Source organism: Orycteropus afer, unplaced genomic scaffold (assembly GCF_000298275.1).
Source record: "Orycteropus afer afer isolate SDZICR_OR568_19922 unplaced genomic scaffold, OryAfe1.0 scaffold00034, whole genome shotgun sequence".
NCBI classification, from domain to species: domain Eukaryota; kingdom Metazoa; phylum Chordata; class Mammalia; order Tubulidentata; family Orycteropodidae; genus Orycteropus; species Orycteropus afer.
Window position 1 is genome coordinate 4,187,533 of NW_006921621.1, and position 20,563 is coordinate 4,208,095.

At 43.5% G+C, this 20,563-nt stretch overlaps 1 protein-coding gene across 1 annotated transcript in view; it reads right to left on the reverse strand.

The window, feature by feature from the left end:
• Positions 1-12,731: 12,731 nt before the first annotated feature.
• TFAP2B (transcription factor AP-2 beta) overlaps positions 12,732-20,563 on the reverse strand; it is a 26,966-nt gene continuing 19,134 nt past the window's right edge. The window contains exons 5-8 of the mRNA XM_007936151.1: positions 20,198-20,316; positions 17,947-18,088; positions 15,024-15,283; positions 12,732-12,754 (exon numbers count right to left, since the gene is read on the reverse strand). Coding sequence (XP_007934342.1) covers positions 12,732-12,754; positions 15,024-15,283; positions 17,947-18,088; positions 20,198-20,316 — 544 coding nt within the window. The remainder of the gene's footprint in view (positions 12,755-15,023; positions 15,284-17,946; positions 18,089-20,197; positions 20,317-20,563) is intronic.

Here is a 20,563-nt window from a genome sequence, read left to right on the forward strand (position 1 = left end):
AATCTTTACACTTAACATTTATAATATGAGGTAGCCAGAGAGACAGACAGACATACAAGTATAGGATGATTAAGTAAGTGCCATATTATGAACAAAGTGCTCTGAGAACATAAAGCATTTTTTGCAATTCTAGTTGCACATGATAATCACCTGGGGATATTTTGAAGCAATAGCAATGCCCTGGATCAAATAAATCTGAGGACACAGCTTAAACATTTGGATTTTAACTTTCCCTAGTTATTTCTAAGGAGCTCTGGTAGCCTAGTGGCTAAGACACTTGCCTGCTAACCAGACGGCTGGCAGTTCAAACCCACCAGCCACTCCTCGGAAGGAAGGTTGGGCAATCCTACTTCCGTAGTGATACTGCCTCGGGAACCCAAGGAGGGGTCACTATGAGTCGGGCCGACTCAACGGCAAAACAACAACAACAACAACAGTTATTTCTAAAAGAGCCCTGAGGGCATAGTGGTTAAACACTCAGCTGCTAACTGAAAGGTTGGTGGTTCAAACCCAACAGCTGCTCTGTGGGAAAAAGATGCAGCTGTCTGTTTCTGTAAAGATTTACAGCTTTGAAAACCTACAGAGTGCTTCTACTCTGTCTTATAGGGTCCCTATGAGTCTGAATTGACTCCAGGACAATGAGGAGTTTTTTCTAATATGTGGCCAGGGTTAAGAACTATGGCAGTGAAGTTTTTAACATTAATTATGACAAGAGGTAAGGAGTTAGTAAGAAATTTTTCTCATAAGGTGATCTATATACTGGGCGTTTTTGTCTCTATGATCCACTGAAGCCAGAAAAATGCTAAGATTTTTCTCCCTTCCAAATTGCCAACAGTGAGTTTCCTTCCCCAGAGACTATGAAGATCAGCTCCTCTCACCTATCCTGATCCTTCTATACCCCAGACTTAAGTGGATCAGAGAGTCTTAAAGTCTTAAATCACAACTCATTTGGGGGTAAGACTCAATATCTCAATCTGGAGCTAGGCCCAGGAAAAGAAAGAGAATAAGGACTTTGTGATTCTCAAGTTGATGGACTGCCTGATATTGTCTAGTTTTCTTCACTTTGGGGATTCTTTACATGTGGTTATACCCAAGGTCTTATGGATACACATGAATTAATGAGGGTTCACGTGATCTGAAAAGTCAAGGTATTATCTTTATCATGCTTCACTCACATTCACAATTAATATGTATTGATTCACATATATATATTTTTAATAATGGTAAGTGAACAACTTGGTCTACTGTACTGAAAAGGAAAACAATGGGTATCTTTACCTTATCCTAATCTTTAATACCAATCAAGTTAGAGAAACAGTTTTCACCCACTTTAAAAAAAAAAAAAAAACTGATGGCAAAAACCATAAAACCAAGAGTATCTGTTGTAAGAGATCTGTTTAAAAAGCACTATACTTTGGGCTTTTGGTAGCAGAATTTTTTAAGCCCTCTTCCTTCGAAACTACTGAAATACACAGCAGAAAGAAAAAAAAATTCTAATTTCTAGAAGAAAAACCCAAGCCCTGAGATCTGTTGTAGGGGAAGGAGTATTTTGAAAGCAGGATCCAGGTGCAAGATGTTCAACAAGAAATTTTCTAAGCATCTGTAAAATGTAGTGTTTAGGCTGATGGTGATAAAAGATCCCTTGCCCTATTAACATTCTATTCTGAATTCAACACATTAACTAATGCTTCCAAGGCAAGCAAGAGAATGTCCTGAGGTAAGAAAAAGCCAAGCACCCCTCTAGTTCTCCCAACATTTGTTTACAGATACCAGCATTCAAAATCACTTGAAGTCTGATCCCACCACCACCACCTTTGGGAAGAGCCTTTTACTTGTCACTGTAAGTATCTTAGCACTGAGGTCATTTTACCTTGGAGGATTATATATATATGGGTGTATATATATTGGAATTAACTCGATGGCAGTTTATATATATATATATACATATATGACTTTTGATCAGTGTGCGCAGCCCATGTGGACTTTATTGGTCCCTAAAACTTTTACCTCCACAGCTATTACTCACCTAAATTGAAGAGCCATAGCTCATGCGCTCAATTTTCCTGCCTAATTAAAGCTATGTAAGGAGCTCTGGTGGCATAGAGGGTTAAGGCCTTTGATTGCTAGCCAGGTCAGTGGTTCAAACCTACCAGCTGCTCCTCAGGAGGAAGATAAGGCAAACTACTTTTGTAAAGATTTACAGCCTTGGAAATCCAATGGGGGTTGCTATGAGTCAGAATCAACCAGATGGTTTTTTGGTTTTGGTAAGGCTGTGTGTGGGCTTAAAACAAAAAGGCTGCTAGGCAGCAGAAGACAACAAACAAAAGGTACTGTTATTGTTACTATTTTAGGTCCCATTGTACTTAGTCAAGGATTATAAACAAATGGGTAAAAATTATACATGAGTAGAATGTCAGAACAGGTCAATCAATCCTAAAGACAGTCATACTTTCAGGAGCACCACCACAGGATTAGATCTGTTTGTGCACTTAGAAACCTAACCAGAGCCTGGCAGAACTCATGACCACTATGTTGTTGTTGTTGTTGTCATGTGTCGTCGCCGACTCATAGTGACCCCTCCTTGGGTTTCCGAGGCAGTATCACTACGGAAGTAGATTGCCCCATCTTCCTTCCGAGGAGTGACTGGTGGGTTTGAACCGCCAGCCTTCTGGTTAGCAGTTAAGTGCCTTAGCCACTATGCTACCAGAGCTCTATAACCTCTGTAAACTCAGAAAGGTGCTTCTAGGAGAGGTTAACTCTTTCCCTTCTGTATATTCCATTGGCCTTCTTCTCATCTTAATGAATAACACCCAGGATTTTAGGTATTGCCAACAGGATCCCTAAAATCTTTACTATCTGTTCTGAGTGGCTAGGTCCTTATGGGCCCAAAGATATGTCAAGGAACCAGTTAAACACAGAAAGAATATAACTTGCATTTTTGCGGCATCATGAATTATATTATTAAACCAATCCAGGGTATGGATGATGGCAGGTCTAAAGGAGAATTAAAATCACCCAAATCTTCCCTATAGCTGTGAAGAGCCACAAAGGATTGAACTGATTATAAGGTTAGAAATTACATTTTCAAGTTTCCATCTGGAGGCATGTTTGTTTCTGGATGTGTAAGTTTGCTCCTGAGTTCTTCAATGGCCTGTTTTGAAAGGGTACGACTTGACTGAAACAAATGCCTGTCTTAAGGACTGAAAAAAAAAAGAAAGAAAGAAAGAAAACAATGTAGAGATATAAATGTCTGTGCCCACAGCCAAGATAAAAAATGCAAAGTCTGGGCCACCTTGCCTTTAATTTTCTAACTGCTGTTTTGTAAGGCTGTGTCATGCTTCTCAGTTCAAACACGCTTTGGCTCTTTATTATTCATGGACCTTTTTCTCAGTCAGTGGTGTTGAATAATAAAACAGCCCAGGATCAAATGGGCCAATTCTCCACGCCTGACACCAACTGCTACTGTTCGCTGGGCTCTGCCAAGCGTTGCCTCTGATAATGAGTGGGATTTGGTTAAACAGTAAATTAATGAATAATGAAATATCCAGGTTGATCAGTTAGAGAGCACGCTTGCTTTGCCCTGGGCTAAACGCTTGGGGCAGAAATTACTCTCAAACGGCACTTGCCTGGCTGCTGGTCTGGATAACTATTTTACAGCCTATTGCTTGACAGAATGTTGGGGAGCGGGGAACCAGTGGGAGAGAGGCAAGGAAGAAGGATGGAAATATTAGCAGCAAAAAAAAGAGAGAGAGAGAGAGAGAAAGAGGAAGAATAACCTAGTTATCACCTTGTAGGTTTCTAAATTGCATGTGTAAGAACAAAGTCACAAATATGATCTGGGGAAGTCAGAGTTCCAAAATTCCCAACACATGTTTAACATCAAGAAGAAATGATGAATGAAAACAGTCTTCTGTGTGTGCCTGTGCACATATGTGATGTAAATGTAGAACAATTCAACTGCAAACTCATGTGTCTGGTTACATGTTAAGAGTGATGATGACATAGAGAGAAACCATCCAGTTGACAGGAAAATTCGACCAACATTTTAAGGTTTCATGCTGCGGCATTTAGACACACCCCCTTCTACAGATTTTGTTGTTGTTGTTGTTGTTATTTGCCATCGAGTCGGCCCGACTCATAGCGACCCCTCCTTAGGTTTCCGAGGCAGTACCACTATGGAAGTAGGAATGCCCAACCTTCCTTCCAAGGAGTGGCTGGTGGATTTGAACCGCCAGCCTTCTGGTTAGCAGTCAAGTGCCTTAGGCACTATGCTACCAGAGCTCCTTCTACCATTAAAAATAGGAGGGCTTTTCCAATTGACCTGCATTAGGAAAAATGTCTTACCGCAAAGGAGATTCCAGGATCAATTAATCTATCTATCTATCTGCCTACCTACCTACTTCAAATAAAACCAAACTTACTGCCATTGAGTCTATTCCAACTCATAGTGACCCCCATTGGGTTTCTGAGGTGGTAAATCTTTACTGAAATAGACTGCCCCATCTTCCTTCCATGGAAGGCTGGTGTGTTTGAACCAGGCTGGTGTGTTAGAACCACCAACCTTCTGGTTAGCAGTCAAATGCCTTAGGCGCTGAACCACAAGAGCTCCTTAAGTACCTACTGATCAACCTTACTCTCACCCAGGAGTTTCTAATTAGTATATGTAATTGTGGTATACACACTTGCGTAAGTAATAGGTTTGCTCATTCAAGATCATATGTGTGTCCTTTATAAAAAAAAAAAAAAAGAAAGAAAGAAAAGAAAAGAAAGAAAGAAGCTTTGGATCATCAAAAGCCCACAGCAAAGTGCCAGGAGGACAATATGTACTGAAAAAATGTGTTATTTCACTCTTGACATTTGTTTTGGAGATAAATTTATTTAATTGGTTATCTCTAGAATATCTTATTCTTTCAAGTCTTTTAAATGTGCTCAGTATTGGTGGACTTTACAGTTTTATGCACTGAAGCCTAAGACACTTTGCAACAAATCGATGAACATGTGGTGGGTATTTATGTTTTGTCAAATAGTTTGGGTTTGTTTTGATCTTTGTTTTTAGGTGAAAGAGAAAAATGCCTTCACAAAATTGGTCAGAGAATGAGAATGTATTCAGGTACCGAATTTCACAGTCTTCACAGCTTTAAGTAAGCTCAGTATAAGCTTGAAGATAGGTGGACACGATCTTCTTTCTGGATCACAGATGATAGGATTTTTTTTAATCTGTCCAAAGATCAGTAAAATGTGAAGGGAAGGAGAAATATAAATTACCTATAACTTCAGTGTCCATAATCACTACACTCAATTCCTCAGCGTCTAGAAGCAACAAAACCTACCAGTTTCATCCTGCAAAGCAGTGCCATAAACAAAGATCTAACCTCTTCTCACTGGCACCCAATCCCCCCTAAAAAATAATAATAATAAATAAAATCCTCTAATTGTCTTTATTAGTTTCAGACATTGGCCCCAAAACACAGATGTTCACCATTGAGAATTAAAGGAAGGGTAAAAGGTCACCGGGACCCAGATCAGCTTGATCCTTCTTTGGATTATTTGGCCCAATTGTCTTGAATGGCCCTTATCTTTGAAAAAGAAAAGAATATTTAGATTGAAAAAACAGTGGAGGAGTCACTCTGCAAGTCCATTTTGTTGGCAGGGCTCATGCCTGCTCCCACCCCTCACCCTTCTCATCTAAAAAGAGGGAAAGGGAATGTTTGCTGAAACATTCATAAAGAGAGTAAAATGTGCTCAAATCCTGATAGTTCCCTATAGTTTAGGAATTCCTGCCTCAAAGAACTCTACCTCGAAAATAAGAACCCCGGACGTCAAGAAATGGGGGTGGGAGGGGGAAGGCGGGAACTTTCCTCCATTCCTTAGCACTTGGCATTCGCATGTCAAAAGGAAATTCATACCGATAAACATTGTTTTGTTGTGGTTTTTTGTTTAGTCTGAATATGCGGCGAGTTCCCATATTGTAACATTGGGTACGTGTGTATAAATGGCCCTAACTCCAATCCCCCGGAAATAATGTCGCTCACCTAGTCATCTAGCAACACATTTATCAGAGAGGTTAATATATACAAAATTTATCCTGGACCAAGATTGATACTTTGATTTAGAATTCAATGCTTTTTTTTTTTTTTTTCGTTGTTGTTATTGAGGGCCAGCTAATGTAGCGCTGGGGTTTATTGGGTTTTACACTTGTTTTGTATTGACTGGAAGTTTCCCAGCCATTTGGTACAACTCCTCCACACCTCTTTCCAAACCTAGAAAAAGCAGTCAGCAGCTTAGTGGGGAAAACCACAACTGGATTTAAACCCCCCCCCCAAAAAAAAAAAAAAAAAAAAACCCTCACTGCCATGGAGTCCATAATGACTCCGAGCGAACCTCTTTGGGTTTCCCAGGCGGTGAATATTTAGGGAAATGGATTGCCCCGTCTTCCTTCCGCGGTGTGGCTGATGGGTTTGAACCGCCAACCTTCTGGTTAGCAGGCAAACGCCTTAGGCACTACGCCACCAGCACTCCCAACTGGATAAGAGCTGTCCAAAATCTTATTTCATCCTCTCTGCCCACCAATGACCACTGGTCCTTCCATGCAGTTAGGCACTTCTGTGGGAAGTCCTGACGTCGAACTGAGGGGATTCTAATTTTACGTACAGAAGCCAGCTTCCAGCCCTCAGCAAGTGAAAACACAGCGCTAGAACTCTTGCTAGACGCGATCCTTTGCCCCATCCTACCTAAGAGACCTATCAAATTTGGGCCCCATTTCCCACTAGCTAAAATTTACATTCCCAATCCCAATCCAGCTTTTCTCCCTTTCCCATGTATCTGTTCCCCACTGCTCCTGCACCAGCTTCTTTTCTCCAGCCACTTGATAAATGTCTTTACAACTCAGGACATTTGGCTGTTATAGGTGACAAATTCTGACCCCTAAATAATATTATTCTATGCACATATGCCCTGGCCATGCTCTCCTCTCAGTTAAATAAATGGCCCAGTGAACAAGCATCGGCTAATGACATCTGACAGTCACATCCTTGAAACGTTTGCTAATATCTCCTCAAACAGGCACGTCCCTGGCGTTAACTGGTGGAGTCACAGATGACTGCCAGAGCTGCCCTCCGTGCTGCCTGGGCAAGTCACGCTTTGCTAAGTCCATTGGCCATTATACTGCTTTTTAAATTTTTTAAAGAGCATTTTTATGCAGAGGGCTCTCCCAGCAGCAGGTGTGACCCCGATTTGGGCCTGAACACCTCTCCTAAGTCAGCTCCAGAAGGCTGTAACACTTGGGAGGGAAAAGAAAAAGAGAAAAGAAGAAGGGCAGGCAGGAACCAATAGGATATATGAAAGTGGGCGAAAAATCGCCGCCTGACCTTACTAGCTTGTGACCAGCGTGGAACGTGTTGAACTTGTGTGTCAAAACTGTTCCTTAAATCTAACTATAAACAACTTGCAAAAATAACAACCAAAAAAGGGTTGCGCACTCCGTAGCCGTTTGCAAGCTCCTGGCCCGAGGTTACGCTCCAGAAAGCCTCGTGGGCTGGCGAGATGCAATCGCCAGGGCTTGGGTGGTGCCGAGGAGCGCAGCGGCGCGTGCGTGCGTGCGCGCGCTCGTTGACACCCTGTCCGCAACCTTGAGAGCGCTTGCAAACGCCGGCAGCGGGCGCAGTGTGCGTCCCCTTGCGCAAGCTGGGGACGCGCACACGTAGTACGTGCGCAGGCGGAAACTGAGCTTGGGGTCAGAGTGTGACTGCGCTTGTGCCGGGTCTCCAAATTGCTGCCTGCGGCTGTGTTCTAGAGACCTGCGGGAAAAGAAGGTCGGAGTGCTCTAATCCATGAATTCGGGGAAGAAGGAAAGAGGTTCTAGGCTAGAGAGTGGACCCAGGGAGACAACAGACTGATTTCATCCTGAAGAAGCCTTTGGGGTTATTTATGAGGTCTGATGAAAAGTAGTGGCTGCCAGGGAAGTGAAAAAGGAACTCACCGCAAGCTATGCTCTCATACCATCTACAATGGCAGGGATGCTGTTTATGACGATATAAATCAATTGGGGCTTGTGATAGGAAATATGGAGAGCGCGAGTTTGAGGTACAAACAAGGAAACAAAGTCAAGAATGAAAAATGAATTTGCGCCCTGCCTTTTCTACCCCATCCCTGGGAGTCCACACAGTTCCTTCCTTCTGGCGGGCAGGAGGCTATAATTGCTGCTTGGGGAGAGGGGTGGGGGCTGCACACGCCATCGAAGGCCGGGGTTGCCCAGGTTTTCCCCAAGTTTAAAGGAGGCTCGTTAGAAGGCGAGGGAATACATGTAAATAAACAACTTAGAAGATTTATGGGAAGGAGTTCAATTTTATAGGACTGTATTTATAGACCAAGCGCTGGCTCACTTATAAATAGATTAATGGGAAGCTAAAATTAATGGACTTGTGAGCCGCACGTTTAATTTCTGAGGCTTCAGTGTGACAGACAACTGCCCACTAAGTCCAAGCATAGAAGGCAGCATGCGCCTGGGAACTGTGAGCGCCCTCGGGAAGGGACGCGTCCCAGAATCTCTGTGGTGGCTCTAGGATCTGGTGTACGGGGTCCCTAGGGAGGGATCCCACGGGGCTGTTATTTACAAACGAAGAAAAAAAATGTGGGCTCGTTTTTTAAAAAAGGGAGGGGGGATCGGTTGTTCCCCCTAGCATTACTATATATCAGGCCATGAGCCTGGAATACTGGCCAGCAACCGGATTTCTACACCACTTTAAGCGGCCCACCTGGCCTAGCCGGCTCTGGACCTGCAGGGGTGGCAGCCACACCTTCTGCAGGATTACCTATGGGCCCCGGCTGAGCCCGTGGTCAGAGTCAAGGGCCTACCCTTCTAGATGCAGATTATTTCTTTACTCTCTCCACGGGCTCCGGAAGACAGTCACAGAATTTCTGGGGAGCTGTGACAAGCAGCCCAGAACCATTTTGTTAGGCAAGGATGTCTCCAGCTTCTAGACCCTTTCTCTCCTTTTCTCCTTCCTCCTTCTAGGTTTTTCTAATAGTTGTTTCCCACATTCAGGCCCCTCAAGATCTTGGGTTTTCCTTAGTAAGGGTTATTGTCCTAGACCTTGCCAAATAGGGTTGTGGTTAGGGGGCTTGGTTGGAGGTCACCTATAAAATAACAGGTTGCAGATCAGTTTCTCCAGGGCTGGGGCCATGGGAAATGGACATTACCCACCAATCCTTTTGTATAATCACAATGATCGTCAACCCTTCACTCTCCAAAAAGCAAATAAAAAGAAAACTCAATGTAATACAACTTAGCCAGGGATTAAGGCATATACCTATTTTCTCTCTAGATAAATAGATTGCATGCCCTCATAATCACACTTCCCTTGGATTGAGTTGCATTTGCTTCTTTGCTTCCTTCTCTTTCCTGTCTTTTTTCTTTCCTTTTCATTGATTCAATCGTTTATAGTTCTACCAATTATCCTTCCCCCCTTTCTTTTTAATTAATAAGGAAGCCGAGAAGGGAAAAATCTCACATAGAGCAGATTCCATTGTCCCTTCTGCCTTTCCATATGGGGAATTCCAACTGGGAACGATTCACCTGAAAAACAGAAAACGGATATGGCAGGCATGTCATTAATTAGCTGAGTACCAACTATATGCTAAGTACTATCAAATGATCTGGGGTTATCAAGATGTAATGTTGCTGATTCTCCTAAAATGAATATAGAGGTAGCTGACTTGACGGCATATAACAACAACAACAACAACATTTCTGCTTTTTATAATTAAACTAAGTAGGCAGAGTTGACTTTGGAAAGGAGGACCACATTTTACAGATAAAGTCCACTAGGCCCAAAGAGAAGCAGTGACTTGTCCAAACTGTGTAATAACTTGGACAACTTGGCTTTCCTGGCCTCAGGGAGGATGACCAAGTCTTGGGATGAAATATAGAATGAGAAAATGTTTGATCATTGTAGCCCATTGAGCTGGGCCACAGTCTTTGAGCCTTTTCATCAACCTTCTAAGTGATTAATACCTCCTCTGGGTCAAGGCAAATTTTTCCTCATTTGTTTATGGAGGGCCTAGCGCTGCTGATGAGGTCAAAAGAACAAACCAAACCCACCGTAGCAACCCTCATTGGGTTTCCAAGGCTGTAAATCTTTACAGAAGTAGTTGCCCTCCATTGATCTTCCTCCTGTGGAGCAACTGGTGGATTTGAACCACTGACCTTCTTGGTTAACAGCCAGATGTCTTACCCATTGTGCCACCAGGGGATACTTGAAGGCAGGGTTGAGTTTTTTCCTGAAATGGGCCAGTTAACTCCTCCAAATCCCGAGGCATGGGGTGCAGGAACCCATACCCAACCCCACAGGCATTTCTCCTTTGTCATCTCCTTTAGGGAATGCCTGCCAGAAGGCCCCTCAACTACTGGTAAAGAGGAGTCATTTTTGAGTTGGACCCAGAACCAGTCTTTTATCTACCTGGGAAATTAATTTGACACCTCATTTTCTAAAAGGAAAAGTAAACCGAAAAATGCAGTTAATGTGAGCTTTTATTGCAAATCTAGTTATAAATAGGAGAGAAGAGTGTCAGTTTGGAATTTAAAAAATCAAAAACACCTCCTAGTGAAAGCAAAATGTCCATTTTTCTGAGAAGCAAAATTTATTGTATTTCTCTTGTAACAAAAATACTGCCTGTGTTTGTGGGGATAGGGGAAAAGCAAAAAGCAAAACCAAAAGCTCTTCTTGGTTATGCGTTTTTTTGTTTTTTGTTTTGTTTTGTTTTGTTTTTTCTGTCTGTAGAATTAAACAATATCCATATTCAAGAAACTGAAGATGAAAGCACAAGAAAAACACAACAATCTTTTATTTATGCAAATTAGATCAACACTGGACAATAAACCAATTTCTACCCATTACCATAACAGCTTGTCTATAAAGAACAGAAAAAATTCAAATAGGATTCTACCTAGGGTCAAGCGGGTATTTTTTTTTTTTTAACCACCCATTCACAGAGGTATAGATTCACAGATAAATAATCCCAAACTACTTGCTTGCCATATTTACACATTCCCATTAAGTTAAGCATAAATAAATATATACAAACTTAACATGGATACCCTCCAGAGCTCTTCTCATGAAGAGTCAATAGACTGATATTTTTTGATTGTGTGGCAAAACAATGTTGGTAAAGTAGAAACCAATTGAAAAGAGGAGTCAGTTTTGGCATTTAAAGACAGTGCTCATTCCACTTTTAAGGGGAGGAGGAATATTTCTTCTTTTTTACCTCCATAGCTTAGCATACATCAGCACAGAAAGGGAAATGGTATTGGGGCTCTTGAGGCTACATCAGATGGTTTAAGGTTATTTCCTTTCCATATAATGTATTACGCATAGAGGATATCTGATGTGATGATAAATTCTCTATAAACACTCTAACTAGAAACACTTTGCCCTTGTAAGTAAGGCTTTGTACTGGAGGAGCAGTGTGTAGATAAGTTTGGGGTTTCAGGTTTTCCAATCGACCAAAGTTTTCATAGGATATGAAATAATTGCTTGAGAGAAAGTGTTTTCATTGGCCAAAGAAATTAAAAGCCAAGTCTTTGAAAGCCTTTTCAGTTCTTTATGTAGGGATGGAGGAAGCTAAGGATGTGGAGACCAGAGAAAAGGAAAGAAAATATAAGATGATTGGTGGGAGAAGGTTATCTTCGTGTTTCAGGGGAGAAGTTGAAGATCCCTTCAATGTTGGAATCCTCTCCTTAAACAGTCCTTTCTTAGTACTGCCCTGAGACCCACAATAAATGTACCAGAATGGTCAGGAGACCTCCAAAGAAACTTTTAAATTGGGAAGTGTGAGGCTACCGCTTCCACATCCTGACTCCTTCTTTCTATCTTTAACTATTGTGGTTCCGGACCGAGCATTAAGGAAAAGGTGGCACCCAGGCACGGTTAAAATGTCCAAAGAGTGCGGGGTTGGGGAAGAGCTGGAACCCACCTGTTTGGTTTGAAAACAAAGCTCAAAAGGGCTTGCCTTAAACGTTTCCCTTGACTTAAAAAGCAAACTCTTGCGTTAATCCTACTGTTTATTGATTTATGGGCCCAAGGAAACCAAATCTTTTAATAACTCAATTATCAGATAAACGGAGCTGGCCTGGCTAACGAAAGCAAGGGGTGTGTGCGTACTTCTTACAAGAAACGGGGGCAGGGAGGAGGGAGGATAATAAAGGGACTCTTTCTTAGTGGGGGAGGGGGGAGGTAGGGTTGGCGGCGCAAAGAGGCTCTAGCTAGCTGGAGCGCAGGAGGAACGTACGACTGAGAGCAAAGGGAGACGAAGGGAGACTGCAGAGCTATGCAAGACAATTCCCATCCTATCACCAGCCTTTAGCAGCGTGAGGGTTGAGAGATTTGCAGTCCTAGCAGAGGCGAGGGGGTGGGAATAGAGGGAGCTTCCTGGACATTTCCGGGCCGCGCTGGCCGAGCAGGCGCCGGGGCTGCCGCTGGTAGCCCCAGGCCTGTGCAGCGCAGGGCTCCCTCCCCGCCTGCAGCCCTCGGGGCGCCGCCCAGTTACCTACTGGAGAATGGGGCTTTCTCGGTCGCCTTAGCCCTTAGGGTGAGACCGAGAGCGGGAAGGGCCCGCGAAGCCGGCAGCCCCTCCAGCGGCTGATTCTATGTCCTCACACGATTGGGCTGAGTGGCCCACACGCTCACAGGACCTGCACAGTAAGAGCAAGGCGCGTCCATCACGCCTCTCGCACGTCACACGCGTGGGGCGCGTTGCCCTGCAAGGAAAGGAGACGATGTTTTTCAGTGTGGTTTTTCCCGGCCTGTGCAATCAGAATACATCTAATGCAAGCGGCCAGGCCCTTGGACAAAGGCTTCTGAGTTGAGGAGAGATAAAGTGTCTATATTCTCCGTAACGTCCAATCCCCCGCCCTTGGTACTCTCCCAAATTGGAGATAATGTGGTGGAGCATATCCTGAATGCGGCCCACTTTGATGACATGAAATCAGGTCCTAAAACCTCAGCCCCCCACTCCTTCAATGCCCTCGGCTGGTTTCTAAATCCCATCGCCTCACCCCTGTCCCAAGGTCAAGGCCCATCCAAGGCGGCGGAACTGCGGGGTCTGAGTGGATCCTAACACTAAACCCTGCAGTACAACATCAGGATCTTTATGTTCAAGGGATGTTGCAAAGGTCCTTACTATTAGTTTAATGCCTGTAACTATGCTCAGCTTAGAGACCCATCTTACCCAACCTCTCTACCCAGGATGATTTTTGGTTTTTTGTTTTGTTTTGTTTTGTTTTTTGGGGGGACGGCAATGGGCTCCATATATTATTTCATAATAATGCTCAGATGGAGCCCGAAAAAAGGAGTTTGGCTGCCAGAAGTGAGAGATATTAAATGCATGAAACTTTATCCACTGGGAATAGTCCCACTGTATCCAGACGGTAGAATTCAAAGCTGAAATACATCCCCTGTCATTTTGCATTATTTTACCATTATATGCCAAAACAAGTGCACGTCTGGGAGAGAGAAAAAAAAAAAGCCTCATTCATAAAGCATCTTGTAAGAAAGCAATTATTGCAGTAACACAGGACCTTGCACCACCCTCCTCCCCATGTCCACTCCCAAAGCTGTTCCTTTCTCCATTAAAACAGCAGTCACAAGAGAGCCCACTGAAATCGAATCCATCTTAAAGGCAGGACAATACTGTTAGAATGTTGGGATCCAAAAACCTTACTCTTCTCCCTCAAAATTCACTTCAGCCTTCCCCCCACCCATAATTCGGTGTTGAAGTTATCTGTTAGCAACCCAATTCAAAGCTCCTTCCATCTCTTATTGGCCACTTTCTAAATTATTCCCTTTGAGCTTCTTTAAAGAAGTGCACCTGCAGAATTCTGATACATAGGCTTTGATTAAAAAGGGATCAGATTTTTTTTTTTTTTCTCTGTACCTTATAGATTGTGGAGGAAGCCCAAGTCCTCTTTGAAGAAGCTCATAAACCATGCGGGCAAAGCTTTGGAAAACAGAAGAGAATGAAATGGTACATACCCCTCCGAAGTAATTACATACTAATCAACGCATTCATATTTGTTTTTTTACTATAGTTCTTAAAATTGGTAGATGACACAAATATTATTACAAATGCAAGATTCTCTGTATGCAGATGCTGGCAAGGCTGGGAACTAGTAACATTTCTGAAAGGAACTGATGAGTCTGAATCAACTTATTGGTCCGAATTTTCCTCAGCCACGGGAGCCTCTGGTCGGCACCAAAGGCTGAAGCCACCGCCTGCATCTCTGCAGGCCTCCCGCCCCTCGCCCTCGCCATCCCTAATTATTCGAATGACCAAAGAGGTGGGCACTGGTGAGTTTAGAAGGAAGGGCGGGGCAGGTGTGGGCACGGGTACCGAGGGGACTGAAACAATACAAAAGGGCCTAACCACACTCTTTTCATCCGGAAGATTCCCGTAACAGCGTCTGGAAGGGAGGGCAACAGTAGAAAAGAGTGGCAGGGAGAGGAGCGAAGTGGGGTGGAGTGGCAGGGATTGCGAGAGAGTTTCCTAAGAAAAAAATACTAAAAATTAAAGAGTTCGTGCATCTCAGTCAACCAGCTCTCAAAGCACTGACACCAACAATGTTTTTCCGATTTTCTTCCAATAAGTTAGTGTTTTCTCATGTTTAGTCTTATGTTTATTTTCCAAAGGGGGAAAAATCATAGTTTTCTTTTATTATCAGTATTACTAAGCTCAAAAGAACCGAAGTGGAAAATCCAGGCGGTTGTCTCCAAGTGTATCTTGAAATAGACACTGAGAACCGATATTGTTGCTCCATTGTACGCCTCAGTTGTTTATTTTTAAAAAAATGTTATTTAGCTTTCTTTTTATTTTGATTGTACGTGTATTCTACCTAATATAATTCTTCCAAAGCCAATCCAATATTTTAAAGCTAATTTTTTTTTTCTGTTTTCCTTTTGTATTTAAAACTTTTTTTTTTTTTTTAATTTTTCATTTCCTGTGTTTCTCCTCCTTGTCGCCAGTTTTACTACCTGGGCCTTCCCCAGACGTGTGCCTGTTAGTGGTGGTGTTGTTCAAGAACATCTTGTCCATGCCTTTGAGCGCCTCGGTGAGATAGTTCTGCAGGGCAGTGAGCGCAGCGCAAATGGCGGGGGCGCCGAAGCCGTGCGTGATGAGGCTGAAGTGCGTGAGGCAGCTCTGGATCCCCGGTTCCAGGATAGGGCTGGGCCGGCTGTTACCGATCGGTGTCCGGTCCTGCGCCAGCAGATCTGTAAATTCTTTACAAAGTTGCCTGCAAGGGGGTGAGGGAGGAACAGAAAATCACCCTCAGTGTCTTTGTCATTGGCATTAGAAAGGAGACACTCACAAGCCCAGAGGCGCCTGGTCACCGAACAGCGAGGCTAATGTGGGCGATTCCGCTCTGTTTCCTCTCCCAGCGCTCTCCCTTCCCCAGCAGCTGTGACTGGAAGGAAGAGGGGGGGCGCACTCCGCCCACCTCAAAACCTCTTTTTTCCCCCTTTCTATTCTTTCCCCCCTCCATTCTAGTGCTGCATAGACTCCACTTTGGGAACAGGACCAGACTTTAGCGTTTGATTTTGTATATTTAGTAATTTTGAGCTTTCGCCTGGCGACCCTTTTTAAAGCCCCCTTTTCCCTCCTCTTCCATGCTTCTTCAACCTCTTGGTGATCAGAAGCAAAAAGCCCTAAAAGATTTAAGCCCTTTGGCCACAAGCCTGTCCCTAGCACAAGAGCAGATTGCTGGAGCCCTGCATGGCCCAGGGCATGTAACTGTTTATTCCGGAAGAGAATTCTGAACTATTCAAAGCACAAATCTGTTTACCTGCAGCATTTGGGGAGGGAAGTGTTTTCTTCCTTCTTTTAAGTGTAGGCTACTAGTAAATCTTTGTACAACAGGGTTGTCGTCCATATAAAAGGATTCCCACATTTGTTTAAATAAAACCTGACAATATATGGTTAAGACACTGGGAAGGGTAGATTTTTATTTGTTGAAGGTTTTTATTTCCTCAAGGCACCTAGAGTTTAGAGGTATCTCCCAGCCTTAGAAATCCTCCTTGCCTAGCTATGGATTGGGTTTGAGACATATTTAATATATGAGGGGGAAGGAAGGATTTTAGCCCAAAAGGTCAAACAGCTGGTGGGCAGAGCACCCCAAAGACCACAATCTTTCACAGACTGGCTGACTTCTGTCAGCCTACCTCCAGCCAGGCCTGGTGGGTGAGCATACATACAGCAAGCTAGCCCCAGAACCCTGGTAGGATGACCTGATAGACGCATGGCAACACCTAGCTTGGCCAATAAGTAAACAGGACATGTGTCTGGAGGAAAATGCAGGGAACCCTGAGCGTGCAATCCAAGGGCTCGACACTTTAGGGAACAGTACAGCTAAACCAGATGGGAAATACCTCCTTTCTCACTGGTGCCCCATCCGCTGAAAGATTGTTGGTTTTAGGGCTGTTGGACAGAGGGAACACTAACAGGTCCCTTTTCCAACCTCTGGTTTCTCATTTGAAATGCACATATACTCACAACCAGGAAGAAATAGTTGCCCCGGTTTGAACCTACATAGGGCAATTCTTAGTCAGAGGGTACTTCAGAATAAATTGTGGGGTTATAGGGGCACATAACAACAACAGGGGCAGGTGGGAGAGGTTTTCAAATACAAACACCTGGGCACCACTTCCAGTGCCTTGACTCGGGAGGCTCGTGGCTAGCATTGAAAAACTCTCTAGATGATGCTGATACACACCCCAAGTGAAGAAATGCCCTAGAGAAACCCCAAGGCTTAAATGGGGCCTTGTGCAGTTACAAGCATCCCTTAAGGAAATGACGGACTAATTTGTAGAGTCTTGTTATCTGATTTATATACTTTGTTGTTGTTTCCAAATTCCCCTTCTTCTTCTATAAAACACCAATAGGTCCCCAGTCGCTAGAGCAAGGGCAGAGGGACAATCTACTGACAAAGATTTATTTTATTGCTAGTGGGTACATCAGAGGAAAACCTTCTGAAAAGAGGGTGGGTGTTGGTTTTTGATCGTTGGAAGAGATTTCTGGAAGTTTGTACTCATTACCAAAGTGCCAAAAAAGGAAATTCTGAACTAGAGAGAACAAATGCTTAGAGTCAAACCTTTAAATCTTCAAAGCCCAAACCAGGGTCTGTAAGCAATTAAAGTTCTGGGACATTAATATTTTTTGACCCTGCGGAAAGGGGCAATCAAATTCCAATCACGTCTCAAAAACATCTGAACAAATTTGAGCAAATGATTTTTCAGCCTTCCATATATTTCTTTAAATTACGCTGTCAGTGGAACAAACCGCGTCCTCGAGCACCAAATAAACGAGCGCTGCTGTTTGGGCCGCGCCCGCGAGAGAAACGTGCGGGTGCACGCAGCGCCGCCCACTGCAGGCCTGAACCGGCCATAAAACACCAACAATATGTCACTGAAGCCAAAGACAGGAGTAAATCAAATAAATAGAAAACCCACTGTAAAAGTTCAAATGAGCTCTAGACCTAAATTTAGCCAGAGATTTACTATTTTCCCCTCTGGAGTTGTAGTAAATTTTACAACTCTGTGGAAGATGACAAACAGCAACGTTGGAAACGGAGTAATTAGAGCTGTGGGTAGAGATGGGTACATGTGGGTGACATACAGATACCCTGAGCATGCACACACGCCCGTGTGGCTACCACAGGGAGACAGATGTGAAACCCAGACAGAAATATGCACCTAGGGGTCCAGGGAAGAGCTGGAACAAGGTCCCACCCCGAAAAGGCCTGCTGACATCCCTAGGGTTGTGGATGGGAACTATCGGTAGACACCCCTAACTCGAGGCCCATCACTGCCTCCTCCATTATGCCTCCTCCCCAGCGGTGTGCGCGTTGTGGATCAGCGGGGTGGGAGGGAAGGAAGAGGGCTAAGAATCTTCGGCACTCACTTGGTGGCCAGCAGCATATTCTTTCGAGAGTGCAGGTCGCTGGGGTCCGTGTGCTGCCGGTTTAAATATTCCGAAACAGCTTTGGCGGGAAACTCCGTTTCGCAAATGTACCCAAAATCTCGAGCTAAATGCACAGCTTCTCCTGAAAAGACAGCAGTGGACGTGATAATCAGCACCCAGGCTCTAAACACCCCAGGGCAGACAACCCTCCCTGGACAACTCTCCTTGTATTTGAGGAAAGACGCCGGCTGCTGGGGGGCGGGGGGGGGGCGTAGCAAGAGCAAAGGTGTGACAATTGCCCAAATGACAAAGGGCGCTCGGCTGTTATTCAAGTTGATGGGTCACAACTTCTTCATAGCCTCTTCCAGATCATCCTTCCAGCCAATTCGTACCTTGGCATCACCTGAATAGCTTCAGGGTCTCCCTCACTACAAGCTTTGTCTTAAGGGAAATACATTCAGGAACCCCCTTACAACTAAACCTAGACTTTCGCAGGATATTTAAGGCAAACCCTCCCTCTTTTCAAAGCATCTATTATATTTGCTTTAAATAAAATTTAAATGTTATCCTCATTCTCCTATATTGTATTAAGAAAATCTATTATTAATAACTAATATGTATAAGCATAAATCCATGTGTATATATGTCCACATATATTAAAGAATGGAGTATTTCTATCCCGCACTGAAATGATTATTCTCCTCAGTTTTCCTCCTAGTCTGGTTTCAAGTTTCTCCCTTTCAGAGGTTCCTGTCATCATCCTCCCACTTAAGGACATTTAACAACACAAAGATGACACAGAAGCTATAGAAAACCTGGGCATCCAAGGGAGTCCTTAGCTTATATGGAAGCCCCTTTGGAATAAAGAGTTATAACCCTTTAAAGAGTAGCCCAAGGGGTTAGGGGAAAGATCTCAAACACGAAAAATAGATCTCTTGAATTATCCCATAGCTACACTGCTTTTAAGGAACATGACTTACTTTTTAATCATTATCATAATAACAAAAGATTCCAGGCATGGTCCTTACAGTGATTCATCAAACTGAAAACTGCCAACCAAATACTGGGATTTCAGTGGGTTTTCCAGTTTCTTCACTTTTCAACCCAAATCTCTGTCTTGGGCTGGGATTACCTGGATTTATTTTCAAAATGAGGACTGGGATATTAACAATTCCCTAAAAGGCAAACAGTGAAACCCCCAGGCTAAGAGTCAAATGCTAGTAAGGGTGGTCTGGAAATCCAGTATCTGCTTCCACAGGGAGTAGGTTTGAGCCAGGTTAACTCTACCTTAAAGATGGCAAAGTGCAAGGCCGGTAACTGTGATGACTTTCCAGTGCTGTTCAAATATTCAAAATCCCCTCCTCCAAACTCAATGTCACAGAAGAGTGTCATAATATCATGTCCATAAAAATGGAAAGGGAGAAAAAAAGACCCACATGCAAGACCATTGAAAATATTCTACAACTTTCCTATTAGGACCACCTGGCTGTATTTCCTATCCCTTGTCCATTCCACAAATTCACCTGCATTCTCTTGTCCTAAACTATGTAGTTAATCTTGTTTATTACGTGCTTTAAATATCATCCCCAGCCAGAAACTGATGAGCAAATTAGAATGTGCTTATTACAATTATGGCCCTTTAATTTATAACTGATGGATCTACATTAAAGATCATACCTGGCTATCCTCCATATTTCCCTGCCACCACCACCCCAATTTTCTCCCAGGCATCATTGGCTTTATTAAGCTATATCTCAGAAACAATAAGACCTAGGTAATCAACTGATAGGGCCTAGGGAGTGACATGAGTTTTAAAATAATTATTCTACAACTATAGTTTCATAAACGGATAGTGTGTTTGCTAGTAATGGAGATTCAGAGCAGAGGTGCAACGTGGGGAAGGGAAGGAAGTACAGACAAAACAGATCGTTGCTTACAGACTTATCCTTGCAAGAGTTCATACAGTGGGTGCATCAGCAGTGGAGGTGACCCCTGCACTGGCTCAGAGGCTGAACCTGAGCACTCTTCAGAGCATAGGGACCCTCACACGTGTTCCCTGGCCCCCTACAACTGCCGGCTCCCTCTAAGTATAAGGACCTTTGAACTTTTCTCAAGCAGCCGCTTGACATCCAACTCATAAGGGCACAACAATCGCAATGATTTCCTGTTAATCATGAAACGTGTAAAATGTCAGCCTTCAGCCAACAGTTAAGCTCAGCCCCTTCGTGAAATGGCCGCATATCTTGCTTACCTTCCACCAGGGAGGTGAGTAACGTGACATTTGCCGCTTTGCGCCTGCCCGCGGGTAAATTCAAACCGATTTTTTCTAGCCTTTCTCGCAAAGATCTCCCCCCATTTTTCGATTTGGCTCTGAAATTGCAAGAATTAACATTCTGATTAACCTCAGAGTGTTCCTGAAACAAAGTTTAGACTTAGCAATCTAAAGCCCAGTGGAGCTTGAAGAGGTTTTAACTTGAGGTTAGCACATTCCCTACCCCCTCTCTTTTGGTTATTTGCTGATAGTTTGCTGAGGTTTGCTTAATTTCTGCAATACAGAGCATTAAAAAAAAAAAAAAAAGAGTCGTTTTCTTTTTTTATTTCCTAAGAAAGAAATGGT